Raw genomic sequence first — 20,541 nt, forward strand, 5'->3', positions numbered from 1 at the left:
CCTGTTGGCATCTAGGAATTCTGAAATGCCAGTGGTATCAAATGCAGATCGCAAATGTTGGCAGTGGTGTTGTATCTGCCTCATCTGTCCTCAATGACCCATGCTCTGAGCACTATCTGCTACCACACAAACCATTTGTGTATCTGAACATGTTCATCTTGGTCACTTGGGTAAATCACAACAACCTGTAAATCTCTCGCCTAACACTGTTTCCAGTGAGCTGCTCATGTAGGCAGCATATTAAGGCCTCCTTGGCATGCTCCCGATTCGAAAGCTGTTCACAATTATACTGTCTTCTAAGATAGCTTCTTTTGTCCACAGTCTAATGCAGCATATTCGTGTATTCTTCACAAAAAAAGGCAATCCCAGAATGCATTGCAATGAGCCCAGTGAAGATATTCCATCCAGTATTGGACAAAGAAAGGGAAATGTTCTCTGCTTTGACAACCCTTGTGAAGTATAATTTAGCATACTTTTAAAAGGACTTATGGAAATAATTTTCTTTAAAAGAATATACTGAATGTAAATTAATGTAAACTTAATTCTATATTATTTACAAGAAACTTTCTGTATATATCTGCAAATATATTGTATAGCTCTATGTAAAGCGACCTTGAGCTACGGAAAAGCGCTATATAAATAAAACTTCTTCTTCTTCTTACAATTAAATGAAATTGTATTATTGTATTTGTATTGTAGTTATTTTAAATGCAATTTGTTGAACATACTGTAGTTGAACTTAAGAGTGCTTTTTGACCCACTTTAGTAGGAATTAAGTACATATTTATATGTAAGTTCATAATTACTTATATTGTCTTTGAGATATGGTAAAGTGTACTGCTGAATCATCACACGTCATCAGAACGTTTCATGAGGCAATGCAGAGTTGTAGACAGACAGTCACAGAGAGCCACAAACAAACAGTAGCCGCCTTTTACAGTTCCTCCTGAACCAAAACAACGAGCTTATGCTGTGTTTACGCCATGTCATAACCATAATTATGAGATGGCAACCTGTTCAGGCGAGCTGTTCACATCGTCAGACACGGATTTATGCGTTTCTAAAGGGAGGTTGGGATCTTATGCTTTCAAAGCTAGCTTGCTATTGCTAGGGAATATTTGACCTGACTAGGAAAATTCATCATAGAAGATGTACAATGCCTACTACAGCACGTTGAGAATGCAATGTGCACCTGAGCTGCATTATCCATTGCATTCTGACTCTTTGTGTTAATTTGAGCATGGAATAAAGAGTATGTTTCAGACCTTAATCTTGGTCTGTCGGGTAACCACAGAGCCCTATGCCATGCCCACCCACTCCAGTTTGTATCTCGTCTTCTCTTTTGCATGGTTTGTCCATAACTTTGTGTATGAGCAATTCTCAAGTGGTCTTTTGCTATCAGCTCATGACTGCTACACTGGGGTGCATTTCTCCAAAGCATCGTTAGCCAACTATGGTCGCATGTTCCATTGTTACCAACATAGTTGAACAATTTGCCATTTCCCAAAACCATAGTTCGCAAACTTACATGGTTGGAACTACAGCCCTTGAGCTGTGGTTGAGAAGTTTCTTGTTAAAGGGCCTATATGCAAGAATCTTCATGTATTAATCTTTTTTTTTTTATTGCCAGTGTGTGAACAGCTTGTAACGAAACTTCCCTGACTTCCTAGGTTGTCTATAAAAGCTTGTAGACTGATTTTTATGTGAAGGACTCGGGACATTTTTGCCATGAAAATCCAAAGGATGTGATGGTTGTAATGGAACTGGGACCCGGAGACAGAGGAATGGGTGACAGATGTTTATTTGTGCAGCAGAGGGCAAACAGTCTATATAGACTCCAGGGCAGAGCCGGCAACTCAGGAGACCAGGACGGAGCCGGCAGCTCAGGAGACCAGGGCGGATCTAGCACTTCAAGGGTCCAAGATGGTGTGGCCTCCGTGGCCCCAGACTCGGTCACTATGGCCATGGGCATATGGCTGAGGGCTCAGGCGTGGCGGCCATCTTGGCTGAGGGCTCAGGGATGGCGGCCATCTTGTGACGAGGCTCTGGAATGGCAACCATCTTGTGACGAGGCTCTGGAATGGCGGCCATCTTATAATGAGGCTCTGGAATGGTGGCCATTTTGGGACAAGACTCTGGAATTGCAGTTGTGACAGGAAGGGACAGTTGGAAGACAGGGACAGAAGGGATATCCGAAACTGCTTCCTTGACAGTGTAGGACGATCCACACAACCACAGAATGTAATCGATGTACCTCTTAAGGGAACACGTGGTGGCAGCAGATGGTAATTGCTTGAAGAGTGGAATGTCTAAACCATTCCAAAGGATGGTCTTGAGGGTAGCATCGTTCCAGGGTACCTGGATGGCGACTTTGAGGAACTCTTTGATGTAATCCTCTATCGGATGGTGATCCTGGGAAATGGTGATAAGCAGATCGGCAGGGTCAACTGGGGTGAGGAGAATGCCCATTATTCTGCAGTCTGGGTCCAGTCTTCTGTAATGGAACTGGGACCCGGGACAGAGGAATGGGTGACAGATGTTTATTTGTACAGCAGAGGGCAAACAAACAGGCACAAGGAGAACACAAGGTAGTGGAGAACACAGTGGAGTGGAATGCAGGAGAAGGACGCTGGGAAGATCACATGAGGAATCACTGGAGACAACGCTGGAGATGACACTGGAGATGACGCTGGAGATAACACTGGAGATAAAAGGTCCAACAAGTTCCACACAATAGGTATCAACGAGACTCGTCCGCAAGGATAGACAAGAATAGTGCAGGTGATTAGGATGATAGCTGGCAGGTGCAGGTGATTGAGAAGGACTTGCAGGTGGGAGACAAGGAGGATGCTGGGAAATGTAGTGAAGGAATGGAGGCAGAGATGGTGACTGTGACAATGGTAACATGCGCTCACGAGAGCCTCTCTTCTGTTCTTACAGATGAAACATGCAGAAAGAGCCATTCTGTACTACAATGTCAGTGTCATGCAAGGAAAAGGAAATAATTCAAACTTTAGTCTCACATAGCCAGATCTATACTGTATATATATATATATATATATATATATATATATATATATATATATATATATATATATATGCAATAGAGCATTGTGTTTACATACTGTATATATTTTTTCAACTTTGTGTATTTTTGTTATAAACTGATGTTTATCATCCCTAATTACTGTATATTACACATGCAATAAAAAAAATTAATGATCATCTTTAAACAAACAAGTCCATGAAAATGTCATGTGTAGTTGTCTGTATGACAAAACCTGATGAGCACATCACAATAGCTCATCATTTAAGTAAGAACATATGAGAATAAAGCATCCCAGACTTACACAAAGTCATTATGCCTTTGCCATGAAATTTTAGTTCTAAGTGTTTCTCATATGTTTCACATTTTTCTCTTTATATCATTCAGTGCAACAGAAAGATTAGTTTCTGCAAACAGCAGCAACATCATATTGTAATACAATTAAAACTAATTTGGGTTTTTTAATTTTTACGTAATCGTTAAACATCACTGTTTTTTCATCAGTGACTCACCACAAGCTGAGAGAGAAAGAAGCTATTGTAAATTTGGACAACTAATTAATCAAAAATAATAGTCATTCAAATAAGACATAAAATATGTACCTAAATTAACAGTTTTGGCAGATAACCAGATCTTGAATGCTACATAGGCAGCAACCCAGTGTCATACAGTGTTAGCATGTTGCTGTTATCAATGTGACACTCTAAAAATCATATGTAACACAAGTACAGCCTGGAAAGTACTGCGTAATTACAACATATTTACAGCGTATCTTCCAGTAATTATAGTGTACCTATAAAGTATGTACGTGTAAGTATAGGGGAACAATATGTAAAGTCTTGGGAATAAAGGGGTAACGACCAGGAAAATAACAAATTATTTATACTGTAAGTATTTTAGAACTAAGGGGTACTTACACTATTATGATAGACAGCAATCTTACATGCAGCTATTTTGGTTTGGGCTTACATGTTTAAAGACAAGTGAAACTATTGCAATTTTTTTTAAATACTGGGGAAATATACTCTTGTTCCATGTAGTTACAGGGTAAGTATGACATCTGCGGGCTGTAAATTAAAGTGGTGCTTGTTACTCTCTTGTTTCATAAAGTTACAGGGTAAGTTACTAGGTAAAAAACACACAATCTGATTTTACAGACTCTAAAACATTTATATGAAAAACAGCTTAATCCAAAACAGGTTTACAACACTTCTTATTCATTTATTGATTTTTTAAAATCAACTTTTCATTTCAAATTCTAAAGTCCTGAAAGAAAGTAGCACATTTTGTCCTCTTTTTCCTCTTCTTCTTTTTCAATCTTTCCACTGATGAATCTTAAGAAGGAATCCCATGTCTTTTACTATTCTGTATTATGTATGAAAAGAAAATACAGTACACCCAGAAATGTTCTCATGGTTTACTTCATCTTTTCACTTCTGACCAACTGTCACCAGCACGTGCAAAGTCGACTTCACGTTTGACGAAGCAACATGTCGTGAAGCTTCAAGCTTTCATGGCGTTCTCGCGGGTGTTTCATGTGAAACTCGCGCAAGAACTGCCGTCTCAGTTCTTCTGTCTTGTTTCTCATTATTATTATCTGTTATTCTGTGTATTTTGTTTTGAGCATTAATTAAAAAAAAAAAAAGGATGGCATCCAACATCTGCATGACTTTTCATATAAAAAAAGACATTTTGATAGTTGTGTATAAATCTCTTATTGAGTCTGTGCTCACTTTTAACATGGTTTCCTGGTTTAATTCTCTTCTCTGTAAAATGTAAGAACAAACTTTTAAGGATTATAAACATGGCTGGTAAAATTATTGGAGCAAAACAAGCATCTCTGTCTGACCTTTATACTGTTGCAGTAAAAAGAAAGAGTTCCGCTATTTTGGCAGATACATCTCATCCACTTTATAGTTCATTTCCAGTACTTCCATCAGGTAGGCGGTACAAATTACCCCTGATCAAAAAGGCTAAGTATAGGAAGACCTTCGTTCCGACAGCCATTGATATTTTAAATAGGATTGTAAAATGAGTTGTTGTTGTGGTTGTTGTGAAGTTTTAAATTAATGTTTGTGTGTTTTGTTTTTGTTAAGCCTTGTCTGAAGACAATTTTCTACCCCTGTGGGGCTAGATAAATAAAGCTTTTGAATTGAATTTGAATTGAATTAAGTTTCTTGGCACTTACGTCACGCCTCAAGTTATGTCAAGCATGAACTCTCAACCCTCTCATGTACGTGCAGGTGACAGTTGGTCAGAAGCTTTAAAGTCTACAGTTTAAAAATATAAAATATTTGGTATTTTTCTTACAAACACTTATCGTTTCACTTCAGAAGACATTGATTCACCCATTGGGGTCATATGGCTTACTGTAGTTATTGCTGTAGCCTGCCCTATGTGCTGTTTGATGCATTCCCAGAGATTATTTATTTTTCTAAAAACCTTTGTTTGTGTTCATCCGAAAAAGGAAGGTTATATACATCTTGGATGGCATAAGGGTAAAAGATGAGTAAATGGTGAGGATATTTCTGGGTGTACTGCATTTTCTGTTAATACATAGGCCTACAGAATTTAAAGAAAGAAAAAGAAGAGGAACAAGAGAAGGAGGAAGCCAAGCAAGAGAAAGTGTTTTAGCATTAAATCTGTTTTGAAATAAGTTGTTTTTCCAAATAAATGTTTCTAAGGGTTATCAGATTGTGTATACATGTGTTTTTATTGTACTTACCCTGTAACTACATGAAACAAGAGGGTAAGCAAGCACCACTTTAATTTACAGCCCGTAATGTAACCCTAACCCTGTAACTACATGAAACAAGAGTACATTTCCCCATATTAAAAAAAAAAAAAATGCTATAGTTGTAGTTTTAATTGCCTTGAAACAACTTAATCAGTGCACTTTTGCAATAAAAAAAGTACTGTGTAAACGCACTATTGTAGCCTTACCCCGTAAATTAAAAAAAAAGCCTTTACATATTTGTACACTATTATTACAAAAAGGTACACAGTGTACCTTTTTGTAATACACTTCCGCCTGGTCCTCATCTCCTGCCTCGTCTTCCTCGTCCTCTCCTCCTGCAAAGGAAAGTAAACAGTTATCTTCCATTTAAGTGTTCTACGTGTCAAGATATCCTCCTGTGTTCAGCCTGTGTCCGATACCTCTGTTTAATAAACTGACTCACTTGCACTTACCTTCTGTGTCCTCGTCTGTGTCTGACAGAAGACCAGACCATATGCAGAGCTCTCCGGACACAGGCGGGGACCGCACCGCTGACCCATTCACTGCCCTGGTTCAAGCTGTATGGTCCTCACTTATGCAGAATGCCAACCCTTCACCACCAGCGGCTAGCACGACCGTACAGCCATCACCATCACATGCGGCACCCGTCACTTCCTCAGCTGCCTCTGCGAGTCCCATGGCCCGACCAGCAACATACAGCGGAGCGGTGGAGGATTGCAGCGGGTTTCTATTACAGTGTTCACTCTACATGGAAGCGAACTCTCACCTGTTTCAACATGAGAGAGGCCGAGTGGCATTCATCATCTCCTTGCTCTCAGGACGAGCACTGCAATGGGTGCAGTCCTTGTGGGAATCGAATGCTCCGGTCACCGGTTCTGTCTCCGCCTTCTGTGATCATTTAAAGGAAGTCTTCGGTCAACACGCAGCCGAACTGTCTATCCATGACCAACTCTTCAACATTCGTCAAGGAAGGAGAGAAACCGCTAGTTCGTATGCCTTACGTTTCCGCACGCTGGCATGTATTAGCGGTTGGAATGAAACTGCCCTCATCACTGCATTCCACCATGGCCTCAGAGATGAGGTAAAACATCGCATCGTAGTTTATGAAGATTCCTTGGGTCTCGAGTTATTAATCCAGGAAACGGTCCGAGTATCACAACGTCTATCAGCCTGTTGTATCACCGCGCCCACTGTCAATCCTCTGCCCATTCTACCATCTGTCGCACCTCCAGCACCAGAACCCATGCAGATTGACACCCACCATCTCACCACTACCGAACGCCAACACCGCATTCACCAACAGTTGTGTTTGTATTGTGGGAGAGAGGGACACGGGATTTCCACCTGCCCGGTTCGACCTCCACGCCCAGCGGTGAGTACAATTCAGTTACCTCCACATACTGCTCATCTCACAAAGACCTTGGTGTACGTTAATAATTCTCACTCCTCCATTTCAGCGCAAGCCCTCATCGACTCCGGGTCGGCCGGGAACTTCATCAGTCAGCAAACCCTCCAAAGACTGAATGCACGTCGCCAACGTTGCCCAGTTGACCTCAGGGTCACCATGATACAGGGAAAGCCGCTGGGCCGAGGTCGTGTCCGCCATTTCTCCCCCACACTCACGCTCCGCGTAGGTCACCTGCATGAGGAGACCATCACATTTATGGTGCTGGAGGAGTCAACCGCTGACATCATCCTGGGACGCCCATGGTTAAACCTGCATCAACCCCACATCCTTTGGTCCTCTGAAGAAATCCTCAAATGGGGTGAAAACTGCTTCCAGAACTGTATAACTCGTCCAAGTAAAGTTAAACCTAAATCCTCTCCAGTCCACCAGCAGCTTCCAGTGCAGTCTACATCAGTGGAAATTCCTGACACCCACGTCAGCGTAACCATTCCTCCAGCTTACCGGGCGTTCCAGGATGTCTTCAGTAAGTGGTTGGCTACCAAACTTCCACCTCATCGGCCATGGGACTGCGCCATCGACCTCCTGCCTGGGGCAACCTTACCCAAAGGTCGCATCTACCCACTGTCCATCCCGGAGCAGCAGGCCATGGAGGAGTACGTGCACGAAGCGCTCCAACAAGGGTTCATAAGACCATCTACCTCCCCTGCCGCTTCGAGCTTCTTCTTCATGGCAAAGAAGGACGGAGGCTTGTGGCCGTGTATTGATTACCGTCATCTCAACTCCCAAACCGTTAAATTTAGTTATCCCCTTCCTCTGGTCCCTGCAGCCCTTGAGCAACTCCGAGGTGCCACCATCTTCTCCAAGCTCGACTTAAGAAGCGCCTATAACCTCATTCGCATCCGGAAGGGTGACGAGTGGAAGACTGCCTTCATCACCCCCTCCGGGCACTACGAGTACCGGGTGATGCCGTATGGGTTGTCCAACTCACCAGCCATCTTCCAGAACTACATGAACGAAATCTTCCGTGAGTACCTGAACAAATTCGTCATCGTCTACATAGACGATATCCTCATCTACTCTCGTGACATGAGAGAGCACGAGGGGCATGTACTCCAAGTCCTCCAAAAACTATGTGAACATCACCTGTATCTCAAGTTGGAAAAGTGTGAGTTTCATACCACCTCAGTCCATTTCCTAGGTTACATTATTGACAACCATGGTGTCAAGATGGATCAGAGGAAGGTGGAAACCATTCTTCACTGGCCATTACCCAACACCATCAAAGAACTACAGAGATTTCTGGGATTTGCCAACTTTTATCACTGCTTTATCCACAACTACAATCTGCTCAGCTCACCTCTCACCTCCCTGTTAAAGAACCGGCCCAAGTCTCTGTCCTGGAACCCCTCTGCCAAAGAAGCCTTCCACCAGTTGAAGCTCACCTTCCAGTCCGCTCCGATCCTGGTCCATCCAGATCCTAACCGCCAGTTCATCGTGGAGGTGGATGCCTCCTCTACCGGGGTCGGAGCGGTGCCGTCACAGCGGCAGGGAGAACCCTCTTGACTCCATCCATGCGCCTTCTTCTCTAAGAAGCTATCCTGGCGGAGCAGAATTATGATATTGGTAATCGGGAACTCCTGGCTATAAAGCTCGCCCTGGAGGAATGGAGACACTGGCTGGAGGGAGCTAAACACCCCTTCGAAGTGATCACCGATCATCGGAACCTCGAGTATCTGAGAGATGCCAAACGGCTCAACCATCGCCAAGCAAGATGGGCCTTATTCTTCACTCGCTTTAACTTCAAGGTCACGTATCGTCCTGGAGACCAAAACAACCGAGCTGATGCTCTATCTTGTCTATATCAAGCGGATCCTGAACCGGAAAACCCTGAGACCATTCTCCTTCCAGCCATGCTCGTCAGTCCCATTCAGTGGGCCATCCATTCAACAGATCCAAATAGAAAACACCCACAACCCTGCTCCGCCGGGAGGTCCAGAGGGGCGCCTGTATGTGCCACCTAACCATCGCCTTCCCCTCTTGGACTTAGCTCATTCTTCACCGGGCTCTGGACACCCAGGCAGGAGAAGGACCCTCTCGCTCCTACGTCAGCATTACTGGTGGCCCTCCATGCCTCAGGATATCTCCCGTTACGTCAAGGGGTGCTCAGTCTGCGGATACTCCTAGGAGATTGCCTGAGGGAAAGCTGGTGCCTCTACCCATCCCAGAACACCCGTGGACTCACATTGGGGTGGATTTCATGACGGATCTCCCCCCATCTCAAGGATTCACCTGTGTCTTGGTCATTGTGGATCGCTTCTCGAAATCATGCAAGCTCATTCCCCTCAAAGGGTTGCCTACCGCTCTGGAAACGGCGGAGGCACTCTTCCAACACGTCTTCCGTCACTTTGGACTCGTACCTGAGGACATCGTATCCGACCGTGGACCCCAGTTCATATCTCAAGTCTGGTCAGCCTTCTTCCGCCTCCTAGGAGTATCCGTCAGCCTATCCTCTGGGTACCATCCTCAAACGAATGGCCAGACTGAGCGCAAGATCCAGGAAGTCGGGAGATTCTTGAGGGTTTACTGCCATCGGAACCAGGATTGTTGGAGCCAGTATCTACCCTGGGCCGAGTACGCCCAGAACTCCCTCCGGCAGTCCACCACAGGCCTCACCCCGTTCCAGTGCGTCCTGGGATATCAGCCCCCTCTCTTCCCATGGTCTGGTGAGCCCTCGGAGATCCCAGCGGTAGATCATTGGTTCCGACAGAGCAAGAGGGTCTGGGACTCAGCTCACGTGCAACTCCAGCAGGCAGTCCGGAGACACAAAGCACAAGCTGACGTCAGGAGAGGACCCACACCGCAATACCAACATGGGCAAAAGTTTTGGTTATCCACCCGGGACATCCGTCTCTGGCTGCCTTGCCGTAAGTTGAGTCCCCGCTACATTGGACCTTTCACCATCGAGCTGAATGATGTTACTTACCGACTCAACCTTCCTGCACAGTACCGTATATCACCATCATTCCACGTATCACTACTCAAGCCCTTCACTGACCCTTTGTCTCCTCCTTCCACAGAGCCTGGTGATGATGCCGTACCTCCTCCTCCTGTCATCGATGAGGACCCCAACATCTACAGGGTGAGAGCTATCCTCGACTCGCGGCAGCGGGGATCACAGCTGGAATACCTTGTGGACTGGGAGGACTACGGACCTGAGGAGTGGTGCTGGATCAATCGGAATGACATCCTTGACCCCAATCTTCTGACTCAGTTCCACCAGGACCATCCTAACCGACCTGCTCCTTGAGGCTCCTTGAGGCCACTCTTTCACAATCACCGGAATTCTGATCACCTGTGCATCATCACCAGAGCCACATATAAGCACGCCACACTCTACCACTCACTGTCTGGTCTAGTACCTCACCTCTTATGTTACCCGCGTCTACTAACCTGTGGATTACCTACCTGTTCCTGTCTTCCGCCTGGTCCTCATCTCCTGCCTCGTCTTCATCGTCTTCCTCGTCCTCTCCTCCTGCAAAGGAAAGTAAACAGTTATCTTCCATTTAGTGTTCTACGTGTCAAGATATTCTCCTGTGTTCAGCCTGTGTCCGATACCTCTGTTTAATAAACTAACTGACTCACTTGCACTTACCTCTGTGTCCTCGTCTGTGTCTGACAGTAATAGTATAAGTACCCCTTATTTCTAAAATACTTACAGTATAAATAATTTGTTATTTTCCTGGTTGTTACCCCTTTATTCCCAATATATTTACATATTGTTCCCCTATACTTACACGTAATTACTTTATAGGTACACTATAATTACTGGAAGTTACTCTGTAAATACGTTGTAATTATGCAGTACTTTATTCCGGACTGTAATCCAAAGTGTTACCCAAGTTTTAATAATTAATTAATTAATTAATAATCAAATAATTAATTAATTTATTGTAATTTATCTGAATTATCAACACTATCTCACGACCAATTCGTACGTATTTTAAGAGGTGGCTAATTCGTATAAATTCATACGACCTTGTACAAATTCGTCCGATGTGTCTAAACCTGGGTAGGGTAGGGTAGGTTTAGGGGTGGGGTTTGGGGCATTCGTATGAATTCATACGAATTTGTCAACTCGTAAAATATGTACGATTTAGCAAAAAATGTATAAATTCGTATAAGTGAGGTCGCATGAATTCGTACGAATTAGCCGCCTTGTAAAATACGTACGAATTGCCTTGAGATCGGGTTGGATTTATACATTTCTGTTTTCACAATATTGGCTGGAATACCTCTAAAACTCTATAGGTCAAAAAAGAAGCCATATCTAACCCTCTGGAGTCTGAGGCTGATTTGGGGCCTGGAGAAGTTTTGACATGCCCTGACATTTGTGCTTTTTTCAGTTGTTCATAAACATATTAATGGAAAAAGTGTCATTACACTGTATTCAGCACAAACTAGGCTACAATAATATGTGAGGAACATGTATGTACATGTTGGTGTTTTTGAAGGAATAACATTTATGCGTGGTTATTGAAAAAACAAAAAACTTCAGTCATGAAATAAGGCCAAAAAAAGTATAGTAATCTGTGTTTACAATACTTTAGGGTATTGGAGGTTGTAAACTAGAGTTTTTGCTTCAAAATTATGTAAAATTATGCTGCCTACTCCTTCATATAAAACAATATATTGATTTAGTTTTTGTAAGACACTTTTGCCAAGAAACACAGTATGCGTGGAGGCATGAATCACCACTGAATAATGGGCCATTCTCACCTGAGAAGACAAAAGAATTGGATAGTAATGAGCTGAAATTACTTGCATATTAATAGGCATTTCAGTCAGGTAGGCTGTGAAAAAAACCTTCTGTGATGTCTCAAGCTCATCATGATATATGAAACATACAGAAAAATATTATTACAATATAAAGTAATGGTTTTATATTATACTTTAAAATATAATGTATTTCTGTGATGCAAGAGTCTGAATATAGGCTTTTAGTTTAAAAGCATGCACATTTGGAGAAATATTGGATTCTCATATGCTTATGTCAATTTTCTATACAGAGGAGTTATATTTATTTAATATTCATTGTCATTACTATGAGCGCTGGTGTTTTCAATTCATCCTTGAAGTCGGAGGGCGCTCTCTGTGCATTTTTAGTCCACAAATTCATCTAAAAGAAGAAGAGCTATTCCATGAATGGAGTTTCCAATTCAACTGCAGCCGGAGGGCGATAAAGAAACAAAAACTATCTAAAATTCATCTTAGAAGAAAAGAAAACAGGAACTAACTGCATGTCTTCTAAGTCGCTAACCAGACTTTTACATCGATAAACACTTTTCAAGACAATAAATACACGATTGAGACGATGAATGCATGCATTGCCTCGAATTTGCCTCTGAATAGCGCTGGCTCCGTGGGCGTGGCCGCATTAGCAGATAATGAGCTGAATCACGGACTTCTGAATGGCTCTCTTTTCAACGATTTCATAAACACGAAGGTTTGTTTTCGATTTGACTACATGATTTAAAACCTGACATCTTAACGTTTTTTTAGACATGGTTTAATTTTTCTTGATTAGATTCACTAGTTACAGTTCATTTTCTGAGAACTTCAGATTGGACTTCGTTCAGAGGGAGAGGAGAAATCACGCAGTTTGCATGCATGTTGTTTTCTTTATTTTACAAAAAGCACAACATTTTGTTTTTACTCTGAGTGTATACAAATAAAGAAGATATTCTATAGTTTCAATTGATATATTACTTATGTCTCTATGACAAAAAATAACGGAGTATTTTAGTCTGTTTTGTCAATGTGAAAAAAAACCTGCAAAACGCGCCGGCGCGTTTTCAGACCTCAGATTGCTAAACATGATCCAGAAGTGCAGGCGTTTTCTGTGGGCCAAGGCTCATTTAAAATGGACTGTGGCAAAGTGGAAAACTGTTCTGTGGTCAGACGAATCAAATTTTGAAGTTCTTTTTGGAAAACTGGGACACCATGTCATCCGGACTAAAGAGGACAAGGACAACCCAAGTTGTTATCAGTGCTCAGTTCAGAAGCCTGCATCTCTGATGGTATGGGGTTGCATGAGTGCGTGTGGCATGGGCAGCTTACACATCTGGAAAGGCACCATCAATGCTGAAAGGTATATCCAAGTTCTAGAACAACATATGTTCCCATCCAGACGTCATCTCTTTCAGGGAAGACCTTGCATTTTCCAACATGACAATGCCAGACCACATACTGCATCAATTACAACATCATGGCTGCGTAGAAGAAGGATCCAGGTACTGAAATGGCCAGCCTGCAGTCCAGATCTTTCACCCATAGAAAACATTTGGCGCATCATAAAGAGGAAGTGCGACAAAGAAGACTTAAGACAGTTGAGATAGAAGCCTGTATTAGACAAGAATAGGACAACACTATTCCTAAATGAGCAACTTGTCTCCTCAGTCCCCAACATTTGGCTGTTATAAAAGAAGAGGGGATGCCACACAGTGGTAAATATGGCCTTGTCCCAACTTTTTTGAGATATGTGTTGATGCCATGAAATTTAAAATCAACTTATTTTTCCCTTAAAATGATACATTTTCTCAGTTTAAACATTTGATATGTCATCTATGTTGTATTCTGAATAAAATATTGAAATTTGAAACTTCCACATCATTGCATTCTGTTTTTATTCACAATTTGTACAGTGTCCCAATTTTTTTGGAATCGGGTTTGTATTTGCAATATGTGAAGATCCTTATTGGCAGCAGAATGGTGTTGACAGCATCACCAGCATGGCAGATAACCAGAAGTTTCACCATCCAGGAAAGCAGCCCTATTTCAAAATGACAATTTCAACAAATTTCAAATTTACAGTTATAAACAGCTTTAGGAAAGAATTATTATAAGTGCCATAGACAAAGGTATGCCTACTTTTAAAAGCTCTGGAATTTTTGCTTGCTAGGCTTCCATTGTGCATCATAAATAAATGAACATAATTGAATATATTTTCTGTTCATTTATGCATGATAATTGACACTTTACCACAGACGCGGTCCGTAGTGATTAAGCTGAAAATAACTCAGATCAGTTTGACATCTATTTCTGCATGTATCTTTGAATGCTGTGCATGAGAGCAGGCCAAATTAGTTGGAGTGAAGGTCCATTTTTATGCACTTCTCTGAACTAAAGCTATTCTGGAGGATGGATACAGTATATCCATACTAAATGTATCCCATTGTTCAATAGTGTGTAGCAGCTCCTCTTTCTAAAGAAAGAGTTAATGGATCCTAAAAAGCTTCCATGCACCGTATCTCCATATTTATACTGTCAGTAGCCCCATCCCTTTCAGAGTGACTCTTTAAAGCATGACCAATGACTGAACCCAACGACCGATGAAAGATTGCTTCCATTAGTGTGAGTGAGAGAGTGGATGAGATAGAGAGAACAATGAAAAAATGGAGGGAGATATTTATATGGAGAACGAGAGGAAAATTCTGGCACAACTCCATCTCACAACTGTAAGCTTTAAGTGCCATTAAAAGCTTTTGACATGCCTGTGCATTACTCAAGGGTGACTAGGGGTCATTTTAAACAATGCTGGCCATTTATATTTAGATTATGAAAATCCACAGCTAAATCTTGAGCTAGATGATGGTCTAAAACAATTTGTGTGGCTCTGCTTTTTTTTTGCACTAGTCACATGTAGCCAGCTGCATAAAGTCTGGTCTGTAAAGTCTGGCCAAGAACTTCCCACTTAGACAGGAAGAGACAAAGTGACTGACATGTGCAGTTGCCAAGCACCATTTGTTTTGTTTATTTAGTTAATTAGTTAGTTCTGTGAATGATTCTGTAAATAATTATTCAGAAAATTAAAAAAAAAAAAAAAAAAAAAAAAAAAAATTGCAGAAACGTTTATAGATTTCCAAAAGTAGTAAGTAGTGATGCCTTGATAGTTTTGCTTATGAATATTCAATTTACTAGCTACTAAGTGGTTCAAATAAAACTCTGAATATCTTTAAATGATCTAAAACCACAAACCTCATAAAAAAACAATGATTAGTCTGATAAAAACCTTCAACTTTTAGACTCCCGGAAATTGTATTGTATTTGCCCAATCTGATGTTCTGTCCAGCTTTCTTTGCTGTTTGCATCAGATGATCAGTAAATGTCGTCTGCTTGAGGCTGAGACAAGTTTTGCACCTCTTTCTTCATGTGGTGTACCTCAGGTGTATGTACTAGCACCCCTCACATTGTTATCAATTCTTCGCTGCATTTTATACCATGAGATGAATCCAGTACACACAGAAGACACACCAGCTGAAAGATCTCTCCCATAGCCTCTTTCACCATTCCTCTGACAGATGAACACACGTTTTCCACATGCTGTGTGGTCTTTGTGGTTTGGGAGATCAGCCTGCAGAGCTAATATTCGTCTTTCATATGCAACACACAGATCATAGGCCCTGTTTAACACATCACAGGAGGCTCTTAGATCACTTTACATGTCTGACAATGTGTTAATTTGTCCTTTCACAAGTCACAGTACTGTAATTTGAGCAGCATCACAAGATACTTTGTTCCATATGAGCAAATGCAAATGCATGAAATACTAGTAAAGGACCTTTTTATTGTTAAACATTAGGTTTTTTTTTGTTTTTTGAAATTGTTGACAGAACTTAAGCAATGCTTGCAACTTCAAACAACATGTCTAACACGCATACTGTATCTGTGTCATGTCTCTCTTGGTCTTCCTGTGGACATAATTTCATATTGATGAAATCAACTCATGCAGCTATGGTTGAACTGGGCTATGTGTATACATGTGGAACATTTGAACACCTGGACTCATTTTGCTTGACTACAGAGGTTGTCCTTTTTCATCCAAGTGTGCGCTCACCTGACAAACAAATGCTGAATGCTGAAGTCTGTTTTTCGTTACACACAGTCAGAAAATCTTGAGAATTCTGCATGTAGTTATTTGCATTCCCTTCATTTGCAGTGTTTGCACAGATCTATTTAATGCTGCCTAAATTAAAGACACAAGTCACACTATTAATCACACAACACAACAATCACTAAGTATGATTTACTGTTTTCCTCATGGGGGCCAAAAAATGTCTCCACAAGGACAAGGATTTTGGATATTGCCTTTTGGACATTTTGTTCATTACACACACACACACCTATACACACACACACACACACACGCACACGCACGCATGCACACACACACACACACACACACACACGCACGCACACACACACACACACATACTATTTTTAAGAATCTCCAAGCTGCTTTAAGACAGAAAAATGAAGACACACCAGACTTCTCCTGTTAGTTAGTTCACTGGCCACACTTGTAATTAGATTCATTAATGTCAGGAATTTCTCTACACCTGAACTCTCTTACACACTGTGAATGATTGAAGCTCTATAACAGTCCAGATCTCTCAAGCAGAACAGCAGGACTTAGAGTTTTGCTCCAGGCTCACTGGAAAATGCCAACCTCTAGTACAGCAATGCATGACTGCTCTTCTTTCTATGAGCACTCTGTGTTAAGACACATGTACATGTGGGCTGTATTTTGCAAATTTATGGCCAAATATGGGTTTCTTTGTGTGTTTTGTATGTATCACTTCAACAAAACTGTTTGTTTCATAGCTGTGATAGCATTAGACAGCCATAAATCAGATTTCAACAGCTGTTGAGCTGTGTAATCACTGTATAATGTGGTTCCTAATAGAGCTAGTAAACATGACTTTGGGTTTGACAGAATAGCATATTTCTATACTATTCATACTATGTTTTAGCAAGCTGAGAACAAAGTAAATGCCAGGCACTATAAAATCAGACGTATGGAATATAATATACATATTATGGAATACATATTTGATGAAATTTAATGATATACAGTATAAATCTCAGAATGGCCAAATATTGACAAATTATTGACTTGGTCAGTCTGTTACTATTTTTGCAGTATATGCAGTATTTACACTTTCCACAAGTGTGCATTTTTTATGTTTATGTATTGAGAAGCATCAGTGTTAGGGAAAGTTACTTTAAAAAGTAATTGCATTACAACATTGTGCTACTTCCTAAAAAAGTAACTAATTGCCTTAGTTACTTTTTATGGAATGTAATGTTACTCTTTGGTTACTTATACCTGGGCTGGGCTTGCTTTTTTTTTAACAACAACAACAACAAAGTTCTATTTTTGGCAAATGTAAAGGCCCTTTCACACCAAAAGTGAAATTAATAAGCCTCAGGCTTAAGGAAATGCAAATTCAAACAAACCTTTCAGATGTGCTGCCATTCTGGATCGCAGGAGAAGGTTCGCTGAAGAAGATTCAACACTCTTCAGCAATAAAAAAACACAATGTGATGTTTGAAATAATTTTTGCTTATTCGTATGGTTGAATTGGATTATTGAAGGTCAGCAGCAAAGACACTGATTAATAAAGTGAGATTAAATTGAACATATTTAATTATTGCAGGTTTGCATAATATTCTGAGTTTTCATTTCATTTCATTTCTTGTTTTTTTTTTTTTTTTTTTTTTTTTCATTTTGAGGAATACTGAATCTATTTATGTGCAAGTGATGCATAAGTAAATGCATGCTCACATTTAGTCTAGATCTACAATAACCATCATGTTTGTTTACACTGCGCACGCAACACCTTTGCACTCACTCCCGATTTCAGGGAGAAGTGCCAGTCAAAAAATGTGACAACAAATTAACTTGCATTACTTATTTGAAAAAGTAACTCAGATGTCTTGTTGTAAATTTAAAAGTCATGCGTTACTTTAGTTACTTGAAAAAGTAATCTGATTAAGTAACTCTCATTACTTAGTAATGGATTATCCCCAACACTGAGAAACACACTGAATGGAATACTGTGTCCCACATTACAAAAAAACAACAACAACTTGACCTTCCATTTCCTGTGTGATAAATGAGCCATTAGCAATATCGTTTTTATATCTTTCTTTAATCATTATTTAATCAAACTGCTAAAAATTAGGACATCTTACATGAAATTGTATTAAAAAAATGATTCATGATGACATGCAGCATACTGTGGCTGCATAATCTGTTCCATTGCTGTTATTACATAGCCAGTATCTCTTTGTTGTTTCTTGTTGCTGTGGACACTAGGCAGTTAGCTGCACTTCCGATGAAAAAGTTTGAACGAATGTGAATGGGTGTTTTTAGTTTAACACTGATGCAAGGTTCAGCATGGACTGTGGAACTGTATATTATTTCATGCTTTAATGAATCATTCTGCAGCATTTTCTGTTTACAATCCTGAAAGATTCTCTGGTGGATGTTTAACTTTATTGTTTTTTTGTTTTGTTTTTTTTAGCTGATGTCACTTTGCCCAGTGAAAAAGTGATTGTAAAAATGTTTACAAATAAATGATCATTTCCATCATGAAACTCTTTCCTCACAACAGGAACTTCTGTGCTTACGTTGTCCAGAAGAATGTCACCTGTGTAATGCAAGATGGAGTGGCCACATATGTCAAACCAGAGTACACTACCAAGTGCATATGGGGACAGAAATGTCCTGTGCTCATGTAAGTCATGCACTAAGAATCTTGAATGGAATAGAATGTAGAGGGATTTTAGTGTTACAACAAAATATAGTTCCAAATGGCTTTTTATTTTTCAAACTAGCAATAGAAAGATGGTCTCAAATATGTTTATTTGAATGTTGTATGTTTTGGTGGTGTTTGAAGACGTCAAGCAAATTTTATCGTGTCCTTGAGTTGCCCTCTAGTGGCCACTTAGAATACTGTTCAAAGTCCAGTTCAAAGTCCAGTAAAGCTGTTCAGTTCCACATTCAAAGAGCAGCAGAAGCATATTATATGATTTGGCTTCTGTGTGTAAACATGTGAGATAAACTGATAAACTGATGGAGTACACTGAAAAAAGTGAAAGTGCTTTTCTACATTGGTCTAATTGAAAATCATGCTTTTCAAGTTGAAACCTGTTTTTTTTTTCAGTTTGTCTAAAAGCAAATGACAGAAACAACAGAAAAAGTTAAGAGAAAAAAATAGTATTTTTAAATAGTGTTGATGTGTAGTACACATACTAGCTCACTGACTGCAGAAATTATATTTCTGTCACACGTTCTTTCTTGCTTTTGTTATAACAGAAAATATGATGCCTATTTTAAAAAAGACATCACAATAAACATTATGGTCTTTTAAAGTTTTATTTATTTATTTTATATTATTTATTTAATATTTGTTTGAATAAATGTTTGAACCAAACCATAAATATAATTTGACAAAAAAAAAAAAAAAGTAATACATTCAGCTGTAACAAATTAGAAAAAAGTATTATTATTATTTTTCAGAGTATAATAGGCTGCATCATTACGGTCTTACCTGAATGTCAGTGAATAAAAACCCTGAAGCTAATCTCCCTAGATTTAATTCTGATGTACACAGGGCAAATGGATGGTGAAGTGTGAAGTTCATTCTGTTTGTGACATTCAGCGTGTTTTTCCCTGCAGGTATCGGACACTCTATAAACCGCAGTACAAAATCGGTTACAAAACCATCACTGAATTGGAGTGGCGTTGTTGCCCTGGTTACTCTGGAGAGAACTGCTTTGATGGGCCGACCTCTGACCCAGATGCCATGATGCCACCCTTCAAGGGCTCTTTCCCTCGGCCTGGGGTGAAGGGTTACCCCAGGGGTCATCCCAGGATCCCCTTTCCTGGAGGTCACCCTGACAACAAACCCATCCCTAGTGGATTCATACCACCAGAAACTCCAAAAACAAGTTATGGTAAATGCAAATTACATATCTCACCATTAGCAGTTTGGTTATTAATGTTACATGAACACTGCAATTAATATTAACAGTTGGGTAAAGGATAAATGTAATAAATAGATCATTACAATTAAAGTAATAATGTTTACAATGGTACATTACTGTTTTAAAGCCAAACATCTATGCAAGGGGTTCCCAAACTTTTTGTCAGCTGAATCCCTAAGTTGTAAAATATTTACTTGAATTACCCCCTGTGCTTTGAAGTTTATATTTAAATAATTTGACAACACTTCTGTATGTTCATGGTTCTCTGATATCGGTTAATGGTTACATATAAGCAAGTAAATAGATACAAATTTTAATCTTTTTTTTCCCCTCGTTTGATAAAAATTTTATTTTGACTTTTTTAGCTTGACTGAATTATTTTTAGTTGTGATACTATTTCAGTCCACATTACAATTGACACTGGCTGTTGTTTAATTAATTACAGTAATAACTTTGATTTGACAATCACACTAAACTATATCACGATTATCATGGAGCTCTATTTATTTGTGTTAATTT

At 40.2% G+C, this 20,541-nt stretch overlaps 1 protein-coding gene across 1 annotated transcript in view; it reads left to right on the plus strand.

Annotated features, from left to right (window-relative positions):
* The window catches only part of LOC125260275 (EMILIN-3), a 30,027-nt gene that overhangs the window by 2,173 nt on the left and 7,313 nt on the right, over positions 1-20,541 (plus strand). The window contains 2 exon segments of the mRNA XM_048178559.1: positions 18,648-18,770; positions 19,715-19,992. Coding sequence (XP_048034516.1) covers positions 18,648-18,770; positions 19,715-19,992 — 401 coding nt within the window.

The sequence above is a fragment of the Megalobrama amblycephala genome, linkage group LG24 (genome assembly GCF_018812025.1).
Source record: "Megalobrama amblycephala isolate DHTTF-2021 linkage group LG24, ASM1881202v1, whole genome shotgun sequence".
In the NCBI taxonomy this organism is placed as follows: Eukaryota; Metazoa; Chordata; class Actinopteri; order Cypriniformes; family Xenocyprididae; genus Megalobrama; species Megalobrama amblycephala.